General features: G+C 31.0%; 2 protein-coding genes across 4 annotated transcripts in view; one reads left to right on the top strand and one right to left on the bottom strand.

The window, feature by feature from the left end:
- The first annotated feature begins 58 nt into the window (after window positions 1-58).
- On the top strand, window positions 59-6,124 carry LOC111036972 (zinc finger CCCH domain-containing protein 18). 3 transcript variants are annotated; one of them, XM_022319305.1, is made up of 14 exons: window positions 59-532; window positions 1,426-1,977; window positions 2,054-2,397; window positions 2,469-2,598; window positions 2,666-2,755; window positions 2,848-3,017; window positions 3,087-3,401; window positions 3,473-3,640; window positions 3,691-3,845; window positions 4,105-4,231; window positions 4,293-4,515; window positions 4,574-4,643; window positions 4,736-4,812; window positions 5,928-6,124. In XM_022319305.1, the coding sequence occupies exons 2-14, from the start codon at window positions 1,450-1,452 to the stop codon at window positions 6,027-6,029; spliced, it is 2,499 nt and encodes an 832-aa protein (XP_022174997.1). In that variant the 5' UTR covers window positions 59-532; window positions 1,426-1,449; the 3' UTR covers window positions 6,030-6,124. The 3 variants fall into 3 exon arrangements, with proteins under 3 accessions (XP_022174997.1, XP_022174999.1, XP_022174998.1); XM_022319307.1 differs by having other exon boundaries at window positions 60-532; window positions 3,703-3,845; window positions 5,928-6,123; XM_022319306.1 differs by lacking the exon at window positions 59-532 and adding an exon at window positions 909-1,171.
- A 2,993-nt stretch (window positions 6,125-9,117) lies between these two features.
- LOC111036974 (heparan sulfate 2-O-sulfotransferase pipe) overlaps window positions 9,118-21,339 on the bottom strand; it is a 31,059-nt gene continuing 18,837 nt past the window's right edge. Inside the window, exons 5-9 of the mRNA XM_022319310.1 lie at window positions 19,820-19,899; window positions 19,443-19,599; window positions 19,182-19,306; window positions 9,915-10,069; window positions 9,118-9,837 (exon numbers count right to left, since the gene is read on the bottom strand). Of these exons, the coding sequence (XP_022175002.1) occupies window positions 9,680-9,837; window positions 9,915-10,069; window positions 19,182-19,306; window positions 19,443-19,599; window positions 19,820-19,899 (675 nt within the window). The 3' untranslated portion in view covers window positions 9,118-9,679. The remainder of the gene's footprint in view (window positions 9,838-9,914; window positions 10,070-19,181; window positions 19,307-19,442; window positions 19,600-19,819; window positions 19,900-21,339) is intronic.

Genomic DNA, 21,339 nt, shown 5'->3' with positions numbered 1-21,339 from the left:
CCACGGTAATGCATCGCCGCGGCCAGTGCATGCACTGCTGAGCGTCGCCGATCTGCTCGCTCGACGTCCGTCACTTCGCCGAGGCATCCGCACTCCACAGTCGATTACACCTACAAAATAGTTCGACGACGGCGACGACGACGACGACGACGAACGCAGCGCAACCGGACCTACCGTAGCCGCCGCCGGTACCGCAAACAACAGCAACAGTAGCGAATAGCCATTATCCAAGTTGCCGCACCGATCTGAACGCGCGGCCATTTTGATCTCCGATTTTGCTGCGATTTGTCGGGCCTGTCGTTTTAGCCTTACAGCACGCTACGCACTCAGTTTCCGAGGGCTCCCACCGACCATCGTCATCGGGCGGTCTCAGAACAACGCCATCGCACTGTGACCCATGTTTTTAGCCCAAACCCCGTGTCGCGAGTGAGCAACGGGCCTCCAGTGCCCTACTCTCCGCCGCCACCGCCTAACTGCCAGAGTCCGGCCCGGCCACGGTCAATCAGACACCGTCAAGAATCGTACCCAAGAGGTGAGAGAACCGGCGTCCGTGCTGGCACCGGGTGACTGACTTATTTTTAAAAACATATTTTTATTTTAATATATTATTATTATGAGGTAAATGACGACAACGCGGACACACCGGCAATCGTGTCCGTATACACCGTGCTTGTGGCACGCACGATTCGCCGCCAGTCGTCGTCGTGTTGCGTCTTGCGTGTGTGTTTTGTCATTTCGTTATCGTTGTTATTAATTATTATTGTCTTTTGACGACGGTTATAATAATTATAATAATAAAATGATGTCGAAATATGTATCATAACAATATATTATGAACCATTATGATAACAATAATAATAATATGAATAATTTATTTGTGCATTTTATCTTCTTCTTTCTTCAATTAGTTTTCAGCGAAAAAAAAATAAGAGTATTTCTTAAATCGACGACTTTTTTAAACTTAATTCAAGCCGAGAGTACATTTAGATATACCGGATATCCGTTTTTATTTTTACTTAAATCAGTTAGTTTGTGTCGTGAAAGTCTCGTCGATCGTGTGTTGCTCTATCTTCCGTAAACTTGTTCCAAGTATTAAAGTTATGTATTTCTCGACAAAAAGTGTGTTCCCGTTTTATATTTCGGCACCTCGATATGCTCTCTGCGATGGAAGGTAAGATCTACCAGAAAACAGCGATCTTTGGGCGGGCTGGGCTTTTACAGGATAAATGGTCGTTCTACTGATTTAATACTTATAAATTTCATAATTTTATTTGAACTTTTTCAATGTTATATTTCAAAGGATTCATTACAAGTTCAGGATTATATTTTTAGACAAATTTCACCTATTCATGCTTCTTATCCTGAACTTAATAATATTAATCATTTTAAACATGGAATTTTCTAATAGAAATTATGTATGCTTAGGAGTTGTGTATTTAACGTGCACAAATGGAATCAGACAATTCTTCAAATTCTGATGACTCTCAATCAAATAACTCAAGCCGATCTGCATCACCAGACAATGTTACTAGAGAGCAATCTGTCAGCGGTTCGCCTTCAGCATCCAGTCATAATTCGGCCCCACAGAGCCCCGACAATAATACGTCTGGGTCTCAAAGCATAGATAATGGAATCCAAAGTCCAGAACAGGACAATGATGATGACGATGATGATGATGATCCTCAGTCACCTGATAGTTCATCATCTAAATCTAAAAGTCCTGTTGCCGAACCCTGTAGCCCTGAACATCAACAAAATGATGATCCACAAAGCCCAAGTTCTGAATCTAGTTCATCGAGTCGTATATCTTCTACAGCTGGTTCTCCAGACAGAAATAGCCATTCTCGACCATCATCCAAAGTTTCGTCAAGAAGCAATGAATCCGATAAAGAAACTAAGGAACCTCACGATAATTATTTATCGGATGTTTCTGACGAAGACTCAATGGACAATATAAATGATGATAATGCCTCCCAAGTAAACAAATTATTTTCAAAATTTAACTCAGATGATAAATACTTAACAGTATAATGTTTTTTTATTTTTTTTACAGAAAAGTGCAAAAGAATGGAAAAGTGATAATGACACTCCTTCTCCTCCGAAAGAAATAGTTATTCCAATTAACGGTCATAACAATATGGATGCTAAGACTGAGCCTAATGTAGTTAATGATCCTGAAGAGCCTTTAGACTTTGAAGCTGAAGATGGGGAAGATGGTGAATGCGATGAGCCAAAACCAGTTAAAGACGAGACTGAGGTTGAAGAAGAAAAAGAACCTGAGGAACTTGAAGAGGGTGAAGTTTCTGATGAAGGTGAACATCGGCCAGAAGAGACAGAACCCAGGCCGATATGTCGGTTTTACTCTAGAGGACAATGCACATGGGGTGCAAGCTGTCGGTGAGTAATGATTACCGATCCGGTAAAAATGTTTTAAGACCTAAAGGAATTTATCAATAATGATTTTTTAGATTTTTGCATCCGGGTGTTGCGGACAAAGGCAATTATTCAATGTTTGAAATGGTACGCCCAATACCACCACCTGGTGGCCTACCATCATTTTATCCAAATGATTCTTATCGAACACATGAAAGAACTTTGGTAAATATTGTTTTTAGTTAATCTCTTTTAAACTATAATATCGACATAAGGGAGTTATATTGATTAGATTCCTGGAGGTCCGATTGCACCAATAAAAAAAGATGACATACCTCCTGTAGAAACTGCTTGGGAAAGAGGATTACGTCAAGCTAAAGAGGTAAAGTGTATTACTTACATTAATTGTAAATTTCAAACTGTAAAATAATTCTTTATTAATTTGTTATCAATATTTCTATTACATAATATTAGATTCTTAAAAAGTCTAATAAAAAAAAAGAAACTGATATTGACTTTGAAGAAAAAAAAATGAACTTAACATCAAATCAAGAAGAAGTAGAAAAAGAAAATGATTACTATGCCCAGCAGCGTCCAACTAGTCCAACTGCTTCACCTGCACTAAGCCCTCCTATTGAAAGATTGTTAGTACAAAAGAAAAATGTTATTAAACTAGTTATCATATTTTAATTGTATTATTTACATTTTTATAGTAAACCTGATTTAGAAACTCGGCACCATAGGGGTCCTCTTCCAGATGCTTACGTGGATGAATTTATGCCACCACAAGTAGATTTTTACCACCACCGACCAGAATTTTGGCCTCCTCATCATGGTCGTCCTCTACCACATTTTCCTCCTGGGCATCCAATAGATTTTCATGCCCCCCCTCGGAGGAATCCATATTATCCATATCCACCCCCTGAACCCTACTATCATCCAGGTTTAAAACCTCATCATCGAGGCTTGCCTCCTAAGTATCCTCCTAACAGAGAAGTAATTATGCAGCGCTCTGAAAAATCTTACAGGTATGATATTCAATTTTTAGATTTTAAATTAATTGTTATTTAATTCCCAATATTATGTTAATTGTATGTAGCCCCCAACCTTCTGGTCATCGTAATAGAAGAGATAGGTCATCAAGTCGACCACGTAGAGGAGATGATTGGTCTGATCCATGGATGAGATCTAAATCACCTGGAGGCCGATCTAAACTTAGAGGAAGAAAAAAGTCTTATTCTTCTCATTCTTCGTTCTCGTCATCCAGGTACTAAATAATTTTATATTTTATCTACTAAATTACATCATACATCTCAGTAATGTTCACAGGTCCAGCAGTAGTTCAAGCAACTCAAGTTATACCTCACGTAGTCGTTCAAGAGGTAGATCTAATTCAGTTACTAAAAATAGAAAGAAAGCACCTCCATTGTCATTTAAAACATCCCCTGGCCGCAAAACAAATAGAAAGCCAGGTAATTATTATTTAGTTATTCTTTAAAAAGGTTTACTTGCTTAAATTCTGAGTTAGCTGATAACATCATATGTTTATCACATTCATTTCATATTTTTTGTCTATTATGTAACAAAAGTTTATCTATAGTTGATAAAATCTTCCAAAAATAATTGTTGACTACTGCCTTCATATTTATTTAAAATGATTGAATTCAATTTAAATGAATATTACATTATGTAACGATTGTATGCATACCACTAATTTTTACATATTTTTAGAGAGAAATCCTTCTCCAGATGCATTTGACAAAAAACCAATGAGTCGATCAATGAATCCCCCAGTGCCAACTAATAGGTGGTCTGTTTCCCCTACAAATACACCATCTTCTATTCAACCTGTACAAAGGTAAGTCCATATTTTTATTGCATATTATTGTTGTAAAATATTATACGAAACAATTTTTTAGAGCTAGACAAATGCCAATGCCACCTAGGTTTCCAAATAAACCAAGCGGAGTTAAGTCTCCGGCTACTACTCATACCTCTTCATCTTCATCAAGCAGTGAATCAGTATCTGGATCAGGTTCTTCAGAATCTTCTGATTCAAGTGGTTCAGAATCTTCATCTGAAGGAGGAAGTCCGAAACAAAAAAAACTAGGATTATCTCCCAACAAATTGCTTAAAAAAAAAGTATGCATAACAAACTTAGTTAATTTTTAATATTTACTTAATAACTAATTTTGTTTAGATGCAAAAAGCACAAATTAAATTAAATAAGAAGAAAATGGGAGCTCCAACTGTTCCTCCAGTTAAAAAAGGTTGAATTTATAAAATTTATATTAATAGTTCTCATTCAATAGTATTTAATTTTTATATCATGAGCTATATTATGCCTATTTTATTTTTTTAGAAAAATCAGCTTCTCAAGGAAAAAAGAGATCATTGGAATCTGATAATGATGATACTAAAAGTTCGTCTCCTCCAAGAGTAAGTGCTACCCATAGAGTAAAAAATACTATTTTTTTATGCTACCACATAAAATATTTAATAGAACGCTGTTCCTGAGTGTGTATGGTATCTAGGCTTATTGATATTTTAATTTTAAAAAAAATTACTAAATATTACAATTTTAAAATGTTTATGACTGGCTTTAAAATTTATAACAATTAACATGTACATTGCAACATTTTAAACAGTTGCTCAAATACTTGCTTTCTTATTGATAGTAATGTTTTAATAAGTACTAAAAATAAAATTTAAAACAGTCTTAACATTGCCATGTATGTATTATTAATAAAATCCTATTAGTTTCCCTATCACCCTATTAAATTTTTGTACCTCTAAGTTTGGTAGTAGGTTATAAATATTAAAAATAACAACACAAAACTGGTTCTCTGTTAATCCAATTGTTCAAGTTATTAATGTATAAGATGTAGTCAACACATGAGAGTTTGGAGTCCATTTAAAGTCTAGATCTAGTATAGTGATTTTTTTTTAGTGCATCTCCACATGGGGTGAACTGTTTTCTCATGACAGGCCACCACTAACTCCATTTAGTGACCATAGTGTTGGTTATTTTCTGAATGTTCTGGAAATATTATCTATGAAAAATCTTAGAAAACAAATACATCATCATTCTTAATAATTTAAAAAATAATATGTTTCTTAGCTATTAACAATAATTAAAACACGGATTTTTATCCAATTGTACATTTTTTCCTTTAAAATATTTTGATTTTTGTCCGTAATCCTTATGAATTGTAATAGTTTGGATCTTATTAGAAGTCCGCTTGTCGAAGGGTTAAGCGAATTTTACTAAAAAAAAAAATATTTGTTTTGCAATAAGTACGTAATTGAACTAATTTTAATTATTTGTATTCCTAATAAATTAATATTACTATATAAACAGTTTATTTATTGTATACATGTTTTTTCGTTAAATATTACCTATTTATAAAATTGATTTGCATATTTTCATTTTTTTTTTCGCAAACTAATGGTATATCGTGATACTTTTTTATGTCTACAAATGCATGATGCTCTATTATTAATTATTGTAATTAATGAATGCAAATAAATCAAAAGATATATTTTTTTAACAGAAGAAAGGAGGAGCAGCACCATCAAGACGAGAAGAGTTATTAAAACAACTAAAAGCCGTAGAAGATGCCATTGCCCGGAAAAAGTCCAAAGTAGCATTGTGAATAATTTAATTTATTTAAATGATATTAATTCTCGACGTAATAGTTGATAATTCTATATTATGTATATAGTTTTAAGTACATTAGTATTTTAACATTAAATGATTTTTATCTCATATGCATATAATTTGAAAAACAAAATATTTTAATCTTAAATTATATTGTATGTGAGATTGTCAATTTTTTATATATAAATATATATGACAATATTAATGATATAATTAAAAAAAATTTTAAAGAATCCATGATTTGTGCGTTTTAAGTCGAGCTTACATTCCAAATGCACTTCTTCATATTATTAATTTGAGTTCAATCAGAGAATCAAAGTTTTAAAATTTTTAATTCTAAAATTAGAATATATACTCGACTTAATATAATATTTATCTTAAATGTATTTTGTTTTATAATTATTGTTGGTCTTATATTGACAAATTGAAATGTTGAATTATTTAATTGTACAACATAACTGTTAAGTGGTGAAACTGAAATATATCATAAAATGTCTAATATTGTGTAACAAACAAAAATAATTTTGTAACACGCGAAGTATGGGATGAACTTGTTAATGATGTTCAGAAAAGATGTATCTCTTTTTGTTACGTTTTGCTTTTCTAAAGCCTAAAGGTTTGAATGGACTTTGATGTAAAAATACAAAATGAATAATTAAACCGAATTTAAAGTCTACCCAAGTGTTTAATTGGTTACACTACAGATAACCAAACCATACCAGTACAATATTAATACAACCGGTAATATTGATTTAGATAATTTTTTGTTTCATTTGAATATTATTACAATATTAATAATAATAATATTTTAATATCCATGTATGAAGAATTGTTAATGGTTGATAGTGACAACAGTACCTAATTTCGTTTTTTATACCGTCACGAAAGTTACATTACCGGGAAAGCGATTGGACGGCAGTTGATTGAGTGGTCTACAACGCCGTGCAAAGTGATATTCAATACTAATTGTATTCCTTGTCCAGCGGTTATTGCTGCAATTTCGGCAATGAACAATCATTAATTTTAAAAATACTTGTGGGTCGCAAACTTTCTGTAATTTAATATATTAACTGACATAATTATAGTCAATTAAAAAAAATAATATTATATTATAATAATATTGTTATAATTACTATGATGGCCATTAACTGGTAGGTTAAATTAATATTACCATGTTTGTGAATAATAGCATACTTAAAAAGTGTCAAGAACCCAAGAAAAATATTTTTAAATTACAACTATATGAATAAAATCGTCATTCTTCATTATTTAATTTGTAATTTCGTCCAAATTTGAACTTAAATAACTACACCAAAAAACTATCTGTATACATTTTTTGGTTACAGAATGAACAACTTACATGGAACTTTGTCTTAAATATTCAGTCCTTAGCCATAAAAGTTAAACGTTTTAAACATTTTTAACTAATATACAGTTTAGAAATTTTGAATTTAAGGGGCCTGCACGTGACCTGTTTTTTTGTTGAAAACCTTACATGAAAAACTCACGCCTCGTAGAACGATCCGATTTCGACAATTTTTTTTTTTAAAGAGAAACACTTCTTACAGAGCGCCATGTACTTGGATTTGCAAAGTCCTAATTTTAAACTATATGATAGAATTTTTAATACGACTTATTTTCATAATCTATTCTTATTTTTATTATGAAAATCGAAGTTCAATGCCCTCAGTAGAAAATTATCTTTTAACTAACAAAAAAAATTCAATCAAATTTATACCAGTTTACAATACGTGAGAGTTTTCCCTGTAAAGCGTGTTTTGAGCAAAAAATCAATTTGTGATCATCGGTACCGTTGCCTGTGTATGCGTACAACACGTACTAATCATCATTTACGACTATTACTAATGCCAACGGCAATGCAATTGCATATTGCCTAAATGTTGTCCCTTAATAAAGACGCAGGAGCAGGTCTCTTAATACATTTTATCCAAATCTGAACTTTAAATGCTCGTGAAAAAAATCGTATAACAATATATCAGGAGCCGTGTATTACATTCTTCACTTTTTTGACCCAACGAATAATATTTTATTAACATTTATAGAAAAACAAACTATACAAATTTAAAAATGAAAATGTCCATAAACAGTTCAAAACAAGTCAAATTAATTTGAAAATTATATTAAATATAAAAATACTGCATACACACAACCTAATAAGATATTAAAAATCTTGCTTGTTGAAGTATCGGAGACCAGGACATTTTGGGATAGTAGAAAATAATGTCAACAATATTGCAATTAATAATTATTTTTATAGATTATCAGAGATACACTGCAAGGAAACAGGCTTTTTTAGTATTTTACACAATTAAATGGAATCAATAAATGTAGTGGTACTAGTATTGTATATAAACATAATATAAATCACTTAGTGATATCCGATAGGACATAATGCCTACATAATATAATAACTGAATATTCTAGGTAAAACTCCAAGCAACTTCAGGAGGATACAGGATTAACAGGTGGAGATCAATAGATCATTAACTAGGAATGTGAAAACTTCTGGTTCTGGATATGGATTGTGGAAGTGATCATAATGCTCTTTTTGCAGAAATATGTATATTCCACAAGTCACAAAAATGCCAACTGTATATTTAATAACATGAATGAACTACAATATAATCTTTAAACGGAAATCAAGTCGAAATTGCCATGCTGCCCGGAACTCATCTAACAGATAAGCAATCTCTTAGCCTTTGGGTATAATATACCTACTAAGAGCCAATCACTCTGGTACCATGTGGTGGCCGGTGGGTGGCAGTTCTACTTATACTTAATTCTAATAAAATAGTACCTACCAGATTTCCAGTTTGGGGTTCGTCCAAAGCATTCATCTGTTTCATGTTTGGCTCTGGAAACCATAAAGTACTGCTCTATGATATTTTGCTTACTTTTTAGATATAGTACATTTTACCGTTTTGCACCACGGATTACTGTTCGAAGTCAAAAAACTATTCCCAGCTCCATGTTATATATTCTTAAAAGTTAAAAAAAATATGAAAAGTAACCAGTAGACTGTAGTAGGTAAATAAAATAAAAATAAAAAATGTATAATATGATGAAATTCATTCATCTTTAATTATCTTGTAATAGTATAGTATGTTATTTACAATTATTTATTGTAGCACATAGTTACAAATTAATATTTCATAAATTGGTACACATAAATAAGCACAACAAATGTCTGTGCAGTCAAGCATAATATAACTTATAAGGATACGGACGGGTACGGATATTATATTTAAACTTTAAATGTTTAATAATCGATAAAAACAATAAATACCTACAGTATTATGTATTACTATATATTATTTTATATTGCTAAAACTAGAATACTTATACGGGACTTAATATAATAAGTTGAACTTAAATTTATTCTGTTTTAATTGTTGTTGTTGATGTTACGTTAGCAAATTGAAATGTTGAATTATTTAAACGTACAACATATAACCGTTAAGTGGTAAAACTGACAAATATAATCTTATAATTTCTAATGTTGTGCAATGAAAAACAATAAAATATGCTCGATACCCGAGAGTTTAAACGTTACGAGGTTTACGTATATTATTAAGCATACGAGGAACTTTTTGTCGACGTTCAGAGAAGATGTATTTCGCTGTGTTACAAATTTAACGCTAGTCTCTGTCTGTACAGCCGCTGCCGGCAGAATTGGTAGAATTCTATTTCTCTGGTAAAATTCTTCCTCACTATGTCCTTTACGGCTTCGCTGACCAACGGCTTGAACGCATTGTGATTGATCTTGTGCAGGCCCATGTCTCCTGTTAACGATATCGACGGTGTTAAGACGAACATGTTTTTTTTAGATTTTTTTTAATATTCAATATCGGTGAATTACCATAGTACACTTTGGACGCTCCTTTGAAGAATCTCGGTATGTAATGTTCGAACACTGTTAGGGTGACGTTGAAATCTTCTAATACGCCGACCACCGCATACTGCTGTTCCACAGAACGTTTTGCTCTTTCCAAAGCTCCTTCCGAGTTGAACGGACTATCGTATGAAAAAATAAAAAATAATAACAACAACATTAAAATAACGGATTTTAAAGTTTTTATCTGACATGGTGTTCAAAAAAACGAACTGTTCGACTGTTCAGAGTACCTACTCGAAAGGCTACGAAGTGGTAGAGCGGAGAGTAAAACAATGAATATTTTTAATTGTGTTTGAACATTGGTTAATAGGTAGATAAATATAAATAAATTGAAAATAATTGTACTGAAAATAGTACTATTCTATACAGTTTACGACGTACATCATTATATTTGTATCCAGTATAACGGAAGATACATCAATAAACCACATCGTGGACACCGCGCACGTAAGTAAAATGTACATAATTTCAATAATAAAATACAATTTTTTATTTCTTATCGAAGTATTTAATTAATTAAAACTAATACATTTTTATTAATAAATGATTGTACTATAGTAATTTACTGCTTTATTATTTGAAAGAAATGTTTTACAATTTTGAATAGTTCTATTTTTAGACATAGTAGGTTGTAGGTATGTGGTACGCTTTTACGCGACAGATTAATAATACACATCGGAAAAAAAGTTTGAGAACCTGATCACGATGATCGGAACATTCGGAACCCTACCTGTTTTATTATAATAATTATCAAAAACATTTATTTTATGCATTAAAATCGTATAATATTAATAATAATACGAAGGTTCACGAACCACGGTACCGAAATCCGTTTTTCTTTATTGTCCCATAGATAGCGAAAACGGGAAAACGAAAAGACGACAGTGGCGTACATTGAGTAGCCTATCTATGACACCGTATCATTGCAATTCAACGATTGAAATGAAATTCGTATTCCGTAGAATGTAGATTACAGTCGTTTTCGCTAGGATTTTGGAATTAGTTGCTTTTTTCCAGCATATATTATATTTTTATTTAAGATTTATTTAGTGATAACTACAATAATGCTGACTACAAATTTAAAAAAAAAATTTATTCAATATTTTACCCTATACTGAGCCTATGATTTTGAAAAAGACCACGGATTGGGACTTTTTTTGGCCCTACAAAATTTTCAAAGGTTACCGATGAGCTCCCCCAAGATAAAATTCCTGGCGCCACCACTGGACGGAGGACTCTTTCCGCTAATACAAAACATATTGCATAATACGATAGAACCATAAAAATATGTATTTTAAAAGAAATGTTTACACTTTAAAATATTGTATAACTTAACTGTAGAGCGGGGTGCACAGAATTTGGAAATGGGCCTCGTAGTGGGTATGGTAACCTTATGGACGGACTTCACTATGCCTATATTAATTATTAATATTAAATAAAGTCCAGAACTTGATGACCTATAAGTCATTTAAACATGTAGGTACTGAGATAGAAATGTTTTAAAATTACCTAATAATGTTAAAATAATAAACAAATACTAAAATAATTTACAGCTTTCAATAATTAAGTAGATCATCGTTATAAAATTTAGTTATAGTCTCACTGTGGTGAGTCCAAAATCCTGCGGCATCACTGATGGCAACGATATAATCTGCGTATAGGATAACATATTATTTATGCGTGTGCCTGTGCCAATATACATTATAATATGCTTATTTGTTGTGATGAACGTAAACGTTCTGAAGATGTGAATATGTAATGTACACTGTACACCTATATATATACATAGCTATTATTGGTATGTTTGAGCTATTGTCGTTTTATCTACGCGATAGGTGTTATAACGGATTTGTAAAATGGAATAATAATAATACACAAATTTAATATAGTAAAAATATATTATGCGTACTGCTATTGTCGTATATTGAACTCGCGCGTATGCGGCGTATATAATATTGACAATACGTCATCTATATGTTCTATAAATTCCCTACACCTATACCGATGAAGAATATCTTTGAAGTAAATAAGACGTGTTTACGGTATATACCTTCCATTATGTGCCCATAACGAACCCGCGTAGTAAATGTCTAAGGCCAAATTACTAAGAAAATGTGGGTGGGTGGAGTGTTGCTGCAGAGCTACACCTATCCCACCTATCCATTTTTCGTATTCCGAATGCACGTCTGAATAAATAAAAACATAATGCACATTTGTTGTAGTTCAGAATAGGTACGTACATCGGAGTGTAGGTATGGATAAACTGAACCCACTTTTAAACGTTAAACCGTTGTGTTTTAAAACAACGACCAACACGTTGCACTTGACGAAATGTTTAAAAACTTAAAACAGTTGAAACTTCAGAAGTGAAAACACGTTAAAGTTAACACGTCTTATATAGGATTTGGGTGCTTAAACATGTATAGACAATGCGTGGTATAAGTGCGAGCTGTATATACAATTAATATTGTACGCAGTTCAGTTCGAGAAAAAATGTTTTGGTACCTTTCTTACGACGACGACAAACGTATACATACGTTTTGTGTGATAAACATGACCTATTTATGTGATCAACTACCGAAAAAAAATATTTGGAATAGATTATAAGTACCTATACACAAAACTCTAAAAACCAAAACTGTACTCCGGAGTATATTTTGATTTAATTTTAAATTTTAAATTTTTACTCGAATTTTGGCCCAAAATCCTGTAATTACTTAAACAAACGACGGGTATGCAAAAAAAAAAAAAAAATAGCCGGTCAAAATTTTTCTGAAATGATTGCAAATTCTCTTCGTGTATCGTTTTTCCGGTTGTAACTGAGCGATTTCGCCGCGGAAGGCCCAATAATGTCTTATACTCTGATGCACAATGACTGTAATGTATAATCTTATATTCTTATGTAGCCAGCTATAGACTAGGTAATAAAAAAGATACGTTGTACTTATGCGTTTCATATTATAAAAAAAGCATAATAATAATAGTCCGACCAGAGACTGCCGTGACAAGTTCGCCGAACGTCTAAGCGCTCTGAACGTCTGGACGTCATATCATTATTATTATTTATTACTAATCATTATATTATTAGTACCCAGCAGTTCGAATAAATTGGTTATTAATGCATCGAACATTACATCGTAAATATGTAGCAAGTATCTACAGATTATAACACAGACAATATTAATTTTTTATGTGACTATTAAAGATATAACCAGTAAGAAATAACTCATTTTCTCGAAAAGTATTAACGTTTTTGGAAATATTTTTTTTACAACATTTGAAGTTATAACAAAACAACATTTTTGAAAAATATATTTTATTTCACACTAATAACTGTTTTTAAGATTTTTTTTTCTGTATTCAATAACAATGCATATTATATTTTTATTTTCATATTCCCAAGCAAAATATATTTCCCCGCATTTAAATACATAAAAGTCGAATTTCAAAGTTAAATAGATATACCTAAATTAAAGTTAGTACTCATAACCATGGTCAGGATTTTAATAACCTATAGATAAATTTAAAAAAATTACATTTAGGTACCTAGCTCTAGGTTAAATATTTTTGTTCTTCGTTTTACGATCCTTAGATTATAATAATATGGTATACAAAAAAATGTGATCAAATGGGTACCGCTCTGCTGTACAGTAGATGTCCAAAGGGTAACTGTAATGGTTATGTTAAACTATAAGTCAATAAACTATGAGATGGAAAAAAATTCTGAACGGAGACTGTCTAATTATTATGTAATCACAATACTATTAATAATATCAATATTTTAACAAATGTTCGAATTTATTTTTAGTTTTTCCTATTATTTAAAAAAAATCTGAAAATTTTCAATTTCGACTTTCCTAAAGCATCAGTTAGATCCAATTTTTTTTTACAAAAACACCTCTATCGAAGTCTATGGTCAGAACATTTTTTGTACAATCAAATAAATGTAATATTGTAAAACCAATACATACATTGCTCCGCTCAGTCGTGTGACAGCATTTAAAATGCACGCTGTCATTCGAATAATAAAACGTTTGTTAAAAAAATAGTAAAAAAAATTACAATTCTATTTATGAAAATATTGATTTGTACTTAGTGTCTTTAAAATTTAAATTCTCTAAAATAAATATTTCAAAACCAGCTTATACATTTCACGATAATTATAGTGTAACCCTTTAAAATAATATCCTTTTAGCTGCAAAGGTATTAGGCGTAATTATAGTCTATAGACTGCAGTATATACATAGTACGTTAAACGTATCTTAAATACTAAATAGTTAATACGTATACACAGGTATCTATCTGGCGAGCATCATCCGTCACAATCGTTTTGTATCGAGGGGCATTTATCAAAAATCGTGTGCGAAAAAAAAAAATAAAAAACACTAGAAAGTTTTGGCGGAGAGAGTAATAGTATAATATCTTCGGTACCTATACCTATACATTATAATAATAATATAAATCATATTATGGCGTGTCATACACTCGACCATATTATATTAGTCCATAATAGTACATTACCGTTTACCAGGTGTACAGTATACGAGTAAGTTATTGCTTTTTAGTTATTAGAGTTGTAACTCGAGTATAAGTATAATAATATACGTAGCAAACCGATAGTGCGTGTGCTCCGGGATCGTGCAGTCGACTGCGGGCCGCGATATTAAGGTTATCCGCCATCGGTATATAGGTACAATTTTTTATGCATTGGCGCAAAAATATTAAACACCCTGTCGCTGTTTGGCGGACGTCGCGTCGGCGTACGATAATAATAATTGCGTCGTAATATAGTTATAATAATAAATCGTACCAACAAAGAATTATTTCATTATAATCGCGATAATGTCCGTGCCACACGAATTTTGAACCGAACCTCATAAGATATTATGATTGAGGTATACGATTATAATTTAATACATAAAACCGATAGCCAAATGAATAGAAAATAGAATACAATATTAATACGGTGTAGGTACCGCAACTATACCAACACACAATACACATCAAAATTTAACTTAACTCAAGAGTGACATGTATGATTCAAACATTCAATCGACATTCAATGTTGATAATTTTTTTTGAAAAACAGGACCTAGCTTAGTTTCATAGGAAGTGAAATATGATGAAAACATCGAGGAACTCTTAATTTTACACGAAGACGTAGAATGGCGCTTATGGAATTGTGAATTTTTTTTACAGCTTTTGCAGTATGTGCTTTATTGATATTATAAATAAATAACTAACCGTGTGATGTTATCATTATTATAGGTACCTACCTATTAAAATAAACGATTGTTAATTCGATTAGTTCAATTAGAAATACTTGATTTTAGATCCTGAGCTGAGAAATGAATGTATTGATTTTACAATAATGTGTGTTTTTTTATTTTATTTTTTATTTTTGTGTCCGTCATCACGGGTTGGGGCATCAAAAGTGCTTCAACAGCCACTTATCTGGTAGAACAGTTAATCTAGTTGGTGTTTCGGAAGATCGAAATTAAAATTCCAAATAGATTTCAAAAGCGCGCAGGAAAAACAAACAAAAAATTAGAAAAACGGGAATTTTCACGCAAAACTAATTTCGAAAAATCGATTTTGGATTTTAGTGTAACTCTAATAAAAATTACCATAAATACATTTAATTTTCATTGGATATTTAAATTAGCATTTTCTACGCACCATATAAATTTGACTCGTGATGAACTATTTATAAGCATATGAAATTTTCGATTATTATTTGTTTTTTTTTTACACTAATGTTGATAAAAAATTTTTTGGTCTGTCAAAAAACTTGTAAATGTAACCTTGTAAGTTTGTCTACCTTTATCAAAAAAAAAAAATCTACCGGAAAGTCAAATTAAATTTTAATTTGAAAATATAACATTGAAGTTGAAATTTTTACATTGGATATTCTCTAGATTTCTCAGGTAGCGATTTTTTTATTTTTTTGTAACTCAAAAACAAATAACTGTAGATACTTGAAATTTACACCATATATTTATTTTATCAATTCATATACTTGACAACATTTTCAAAATATTTTGATTCCTTTTGAGTTGTTCACGTACATTTTTAATTTTAATTTGTTTTTAGTTTTTTTTTCTATAAATGTCGATAAAATTGTATTTGTTTGGTCAAAAAGCTTGAACATTTAGTACAAGGCTCCTGATATATTGTTACAATATCGGTTGAAAAATATTAAAAATAAATTGGTATGTTTTTGTTTTACAATCATTTAAGTTAAAATGTTGACAACATGTCTTAGATCGAACATTTTCTTATAAGCATTCAAAGTTAGAGGTACTTACCTACTTCAAAATCAATAAAATTTGCAAATTCGTTCGTAGAGTTAAAATTTTATCGAGACATAAATTATTCAATTTTTATAGTTAAGGTTTAAAAATATAATACAAAGTGTTCATCCACTTGATTTTTCGAAGTTCAAAATTTGATGAAATTCTATATTTAAACGGAGAATAAAAATTTTAGTTATTTTGTTGAAATTTAAAATATTAACTTGGGAATTTTAAACTCTTATGTAGGTATATTATTATATTTTATGTACACAATAATGATATTTTCAAACATTCAAATCAGTTTTAATAGTTTTATGCTATTTCAATAATTAATATCAATATAATATGATAATAGGCTGACAGTCCGCCTTCGCTCAGAATCGTTTTTTGTATGAAACGATTTATCATTGAATTCAAATTTAACACATCCATTATATACAGTGACCTACTCAATGACGAGTTACACTGGACTCCTACTGTATGCACCAGTGCGGTTACCTACTTTCCCCCTTTATTTAGATATAATATTGAAAATTCGGTTCCCTTTGTAGGTGTGTATTTATTTAACTGTTGAGTCAAACATATAAAACTATCATAATATGTGTTTTTAAATCACTTTCATCCCCGATCGGTCCCGAGCTAGGGACTCCCTATGTGTGTCATGTCTCATATATTTATATAACTTGCATACGTATGCACTGTATACGTGAATCTTCGATATGTTTTGAACGTTTGACTGCGATATCAGAAATCGGACTTGTGACGGGTTTGTTTTAACCGGTTCACATAGTTCCTATACATGGAATAATCGGTTCGGCAAAATATATTACATTTTTATACATCGGATAAAGGTAATGGGATTTGAAGACGCGGTCCAGTAGCATTACCCTAATTAATAGGCTCAGTTTGGTCGACTTACTCTTTTATATGAATATGTGTCGAATAGTTTTGAACCAATTTATTTATTTTGATTCAAAATATTTTTTTTTTAAATGAAAAAAATGTATGAGGATTAAGTAATTGTTGGAACTAATAAATTTTTACTTAGTCCGGAAATTTAGTCTATTGATAATAAATAGGTCGGTAATTAAAGGAAATTATACAATTAATGGTAAACATGACCCGATTTAATTGTAAGCGTTTCCACAAAACAGTATTACAATACAAAATAGCGAAATACTAATAAATTAATGATTTTTAAACTAGGTAGAATAACCATGAAACAATTTTTTTAAATAATTAACTTTTTACAATAACATATATAGTATTATTTGAAACACTAATAAATTGTATTGGGAAGTAAAATGGGGAACATCGGGAACATCGTGCAGGTGTCCTCTGGATAACGTTAAATATTTTTTTTAAATTAAAAATAATTGAATGTAGCTGTTTAACATGTATACATACTTACATAATCACCTACAGTGATTACACATGAAAATTGTATTACCCGAAATAAAAGGCTCCTAAAACAGTTACATTATTTAAGATGTTATTAGCACCCATACAACATTTCAACACTAGTTGTACCGATATAATATAATACTATATAGTACATAAAATAAAATAATATTCTTTAAAAGTTTCATGTACTCAGGAATATCATTTTTAAATTACTATAAAATAAATAACATTTTTATTCTTAGTTTAATATCTCGTTTGGTTCAAATTTGAACTTTTAATATCTATTGAAAAAACTGTGTTTACATATTGTACCTATGTTTTTTTAGATTTGTTGTTATATTATTAACAACTCATGGGAAACTCCGTTATAAATCTTCAATTCTTAACTTGATTTGAACGTTTTATAAGTATATTAAACTATAGAATAATTTGAAAAATATTTTTAATAAATAGAGCTGAAGATTCAATATTTGGAAAACGGTATCATCAATAGAAAATGAAAAATAAGTATCTAGCGGAAATGTCAAGTACTCGTATCTACAGTTATTCGTTTTTTGAATTACAACAAGACAAGTAAATCGTTTGATGAGAAAACGTTAGCTTTTAGGTAAATGCCGTACAAATTGAACTTCAAAAGCTCATAAAAAATAAATGTGACGTTCCTGTGATTTTTTTTGTTAAAGATATAGAAAAACACTCAAAAACTTATGAGAAACTTTTTTTTACATTTTCGACCCGTAGCTCTAAAAATTGAATACTTTATAGACTTTTAACTACAAAATAGTTTTTACATTTTCGTGATATCGAAAATCGCAATTAGTAACTACCTATGTAGGTACCACACAACAAATTAAATATGTACCTTATAGTAACTTACGAACGAATAGACGCAACAGGGGTCGAAGGTGTTCTACATTTATGTTTAGAAATTTAAAAATTAACTGATTTTGTTAAAAAGGGATTTTGAGGAAAAATCTCAGTTTTTTTTTTTGATTTTCTCCGACGTGGTTGAAAAATTCTAAGAATTTTTTATTTTTGACCCCAAAAGTAACAACCAGATAGCCTTTCTTACCAGACAAGACACTGAAGTATTAAGTATCAAATCATTTTTACTTTCCTCAAGAAATATATAAAAAAAAAATTACACAACATTGTAAAATCAATACATTCATCGCTCTGCACATAATATACACTGCACCTATAAATATCTCATTAAAATAACCGCCACTCATGTTAAAATGTATCACACGATGTCACCATACAACATATAGAGGTACCTACTTGTAATATGCACTTCAAATATTAAAACCATACAACTATTTTAATCTGACGGTTATTAATATTTTTTTAATGTGTTGGTACTTGGTACATATAAATATATTTGTCATTTCATTTACGGTCGGAAAAAATGCCAATGGCAGTAGGTCAAGTAGGTGACGTACCCTGTCCTCCATTACGCATTTATAATGTATATGGCAGAAATACATAATTATGTAAGTTAAGTATACCTGCAGAAATAGCGTGTACTCACGTGCATTCCTCGTCGTGTCCGCAAAAGAACATCGTCTGTCGCCTGTGGTCACTGATCCCTTCGCGTTTCTCTCCTTGCGTGTACCTGCACTCTCGATCGCCGCGAAGAACACAAGTCTCGAAGTCCTATAAACATGAAAAAAAAAATAATAAACAAAATCAACTCATCGTCGTTTGACAATCACGCATTCACGCGTCCAATCGGCAATCGGTTAGAAATTTAATATGCATGTGCCGTAAAATAACGGTATATTTTTTTTACTTTTTTCAACCAATTCGGATCCGGCAACGGCGTGTCGGGAAACGCGTGCTTCCTCTCCACGTAGTACCATGGTGCTCTAATGTAGTAGTACCACGAGATTACCCGTTCCACGGGGTCCCTCACCAGGTTTATGTAGATGGGTTCAGGCAGGTAAAATCTATATATTCGTATTGCAACACAATAAAAAAAAAATATTTATTTTAAAAACGTAAAAGACGTGTACATATAAGAAATGCGTTGAACTCTCCATCGCTCCCCCCTCTCACTCTCTCTCTCTCTCTCTCTCACTCTCTCCATCTTTCTCTCTTCACACGTGCCGTCATTATAGTATGGACATAGTTTATACACATAGCCATAGGTATCCATAATATTATTACTTGGTAAAGTTGACGAACGATATGTGTTTTATGAACACCGACGGCGTGTCGTACTTTGACACCATGGAAGCCACTCGAAGCTGAAAGCAAATATTAAAAATAATATAATATTTTCAGTCATAAAACACGATAGATTATATAATATAAATTGGAGAGGCAGCCGAACCGGGAGCAATAAATTATTAAAATGATACGTTTATACGTTAATACGTTAGAATATATTATAACTTATAATTTTTAAAACTATACTGCATTTATTATAATTGCTTTACTATAACTAACTTTTAATATATATTACACATATACTCAAGTAAAAAGCTGTCAAACATTATTGTAATTACAATATATTCAGCGATGAAAAGTAACAAATGTCTTGTTAGTATACACAGTATGCTCATTTAAAATTTAAATGGCAGGTTTTTTCATTCCTGTCAATCATTATACACAACGTTTTCAACTTTCTTCTCTAGGTACATTTTACTATTTTAGCTCTTCTCGATGTGAATACGTCTATTTGATTTTAGAAAAGTATAAATACAATAAAAACATTGTAATATAATTTATATATCGCATTAGTTATTGTATATTTTGTTACCACAATTTCAATAATTTTTTCAATCTAAATTATTAATTTTGTTGCATTTTTTAAAGATACTTAAAATTATTTATTACCAATCATCAAATATTATTGAAAAATTATAAATTTTGGGTATCAATGTGTAATTTTGTACGTAAACGGGTAACCGAGTTAAGCTTATACGTAAAATAAGAATCGAAAAAGTTAAAATACGATTGGAATACGACATTATAAATCCGTGAAAACAATAAATTGATTAAAAACCTGCACAAATTACTCCATGATGCGTTTCACTTCGAGGGTTGTCATGTACCGAATCGTAAAATTCGTCGACAAAAACAATGGACAATAGACCTGTGTAGAAGCAATTATACAGAATACGTGGTAAAAAAAAAAATTTAAAAAAACAAAACAAAAATGACTATGCTTAAGTATTAAGTGTATGACTTTCGTTTAATCGCGATCGCATAGAACAGTACCTACGATATATCGATAATAATACATCTGCATATGAATGCAAGAAATCAAGATCCTCAACTACTAGGTATCGTATAGGTAATTTAAAATCATTATAATTTATAGTTGATTAATTATCTGATAGCGTAGGCTATTATTATAATAAGAATTAATTTAATAATTATACTCGTACATTATTTACTGAATGTATAGATTTCAAACAAATTATTTAAACTCATTTGTAAATACGTGTTTAATTTTAATGTACATTGAGATTTTTTCTGCAGCCTAACTAACCAAAATACCAAACATGAAAACTTTAAATCAAACACACATTACTTTAACCTATTAAAGTTTCAAAGTAATGATTGAAGCAGGCACGAAGTCAATATTTCGCTTATTTACTTATGTGCATTTATTATGTCCAATGACTTAAAGAACACACATTTTACAATGCTATTTAGAATTGGCTAATAAATCATATTGT

This window comes from Myzus persicae, unplaced genomic scaffold (genome assembly GCF_001856785.1).
Source record: "Myzus persicae strain clone G006 unplaced genomic scaffold, MPER_G0061.0, whole genome shotgun sequence".
Taxonomy (NCBI): Eukaryota; Metazoa; Arthropoda; class Insecta; order Hemiptera; family Aphididae; genus Myzus; species Myzus persicae.
This window is presented reverse-complemented; position numbering and strand designations above follow the sequence as displayed.

Coding starts and splice junctions, on each gene's coding strand:
- LOC111036972 (XM_022319305.1), top strand. CDS start 1,450: ATGGAATCAGACAATTCTTCAAATTCTGATGACTCTCAATCAAATAAC. Junction 2,398..2,468: donor ACATGGGGTGCAAGCTGTCG/GTGAGTAATGAT, acceptor ATGATTTTTTAG/ATTTTTGCATCCGGGTGTTG. Junction 3,018..3,086: donor AGCCCTCCTATTGAAAGATT/GTTAGTACAAAA, acceptor ACATTTTTATAG/TAAACCTGATTTAGAAACTC.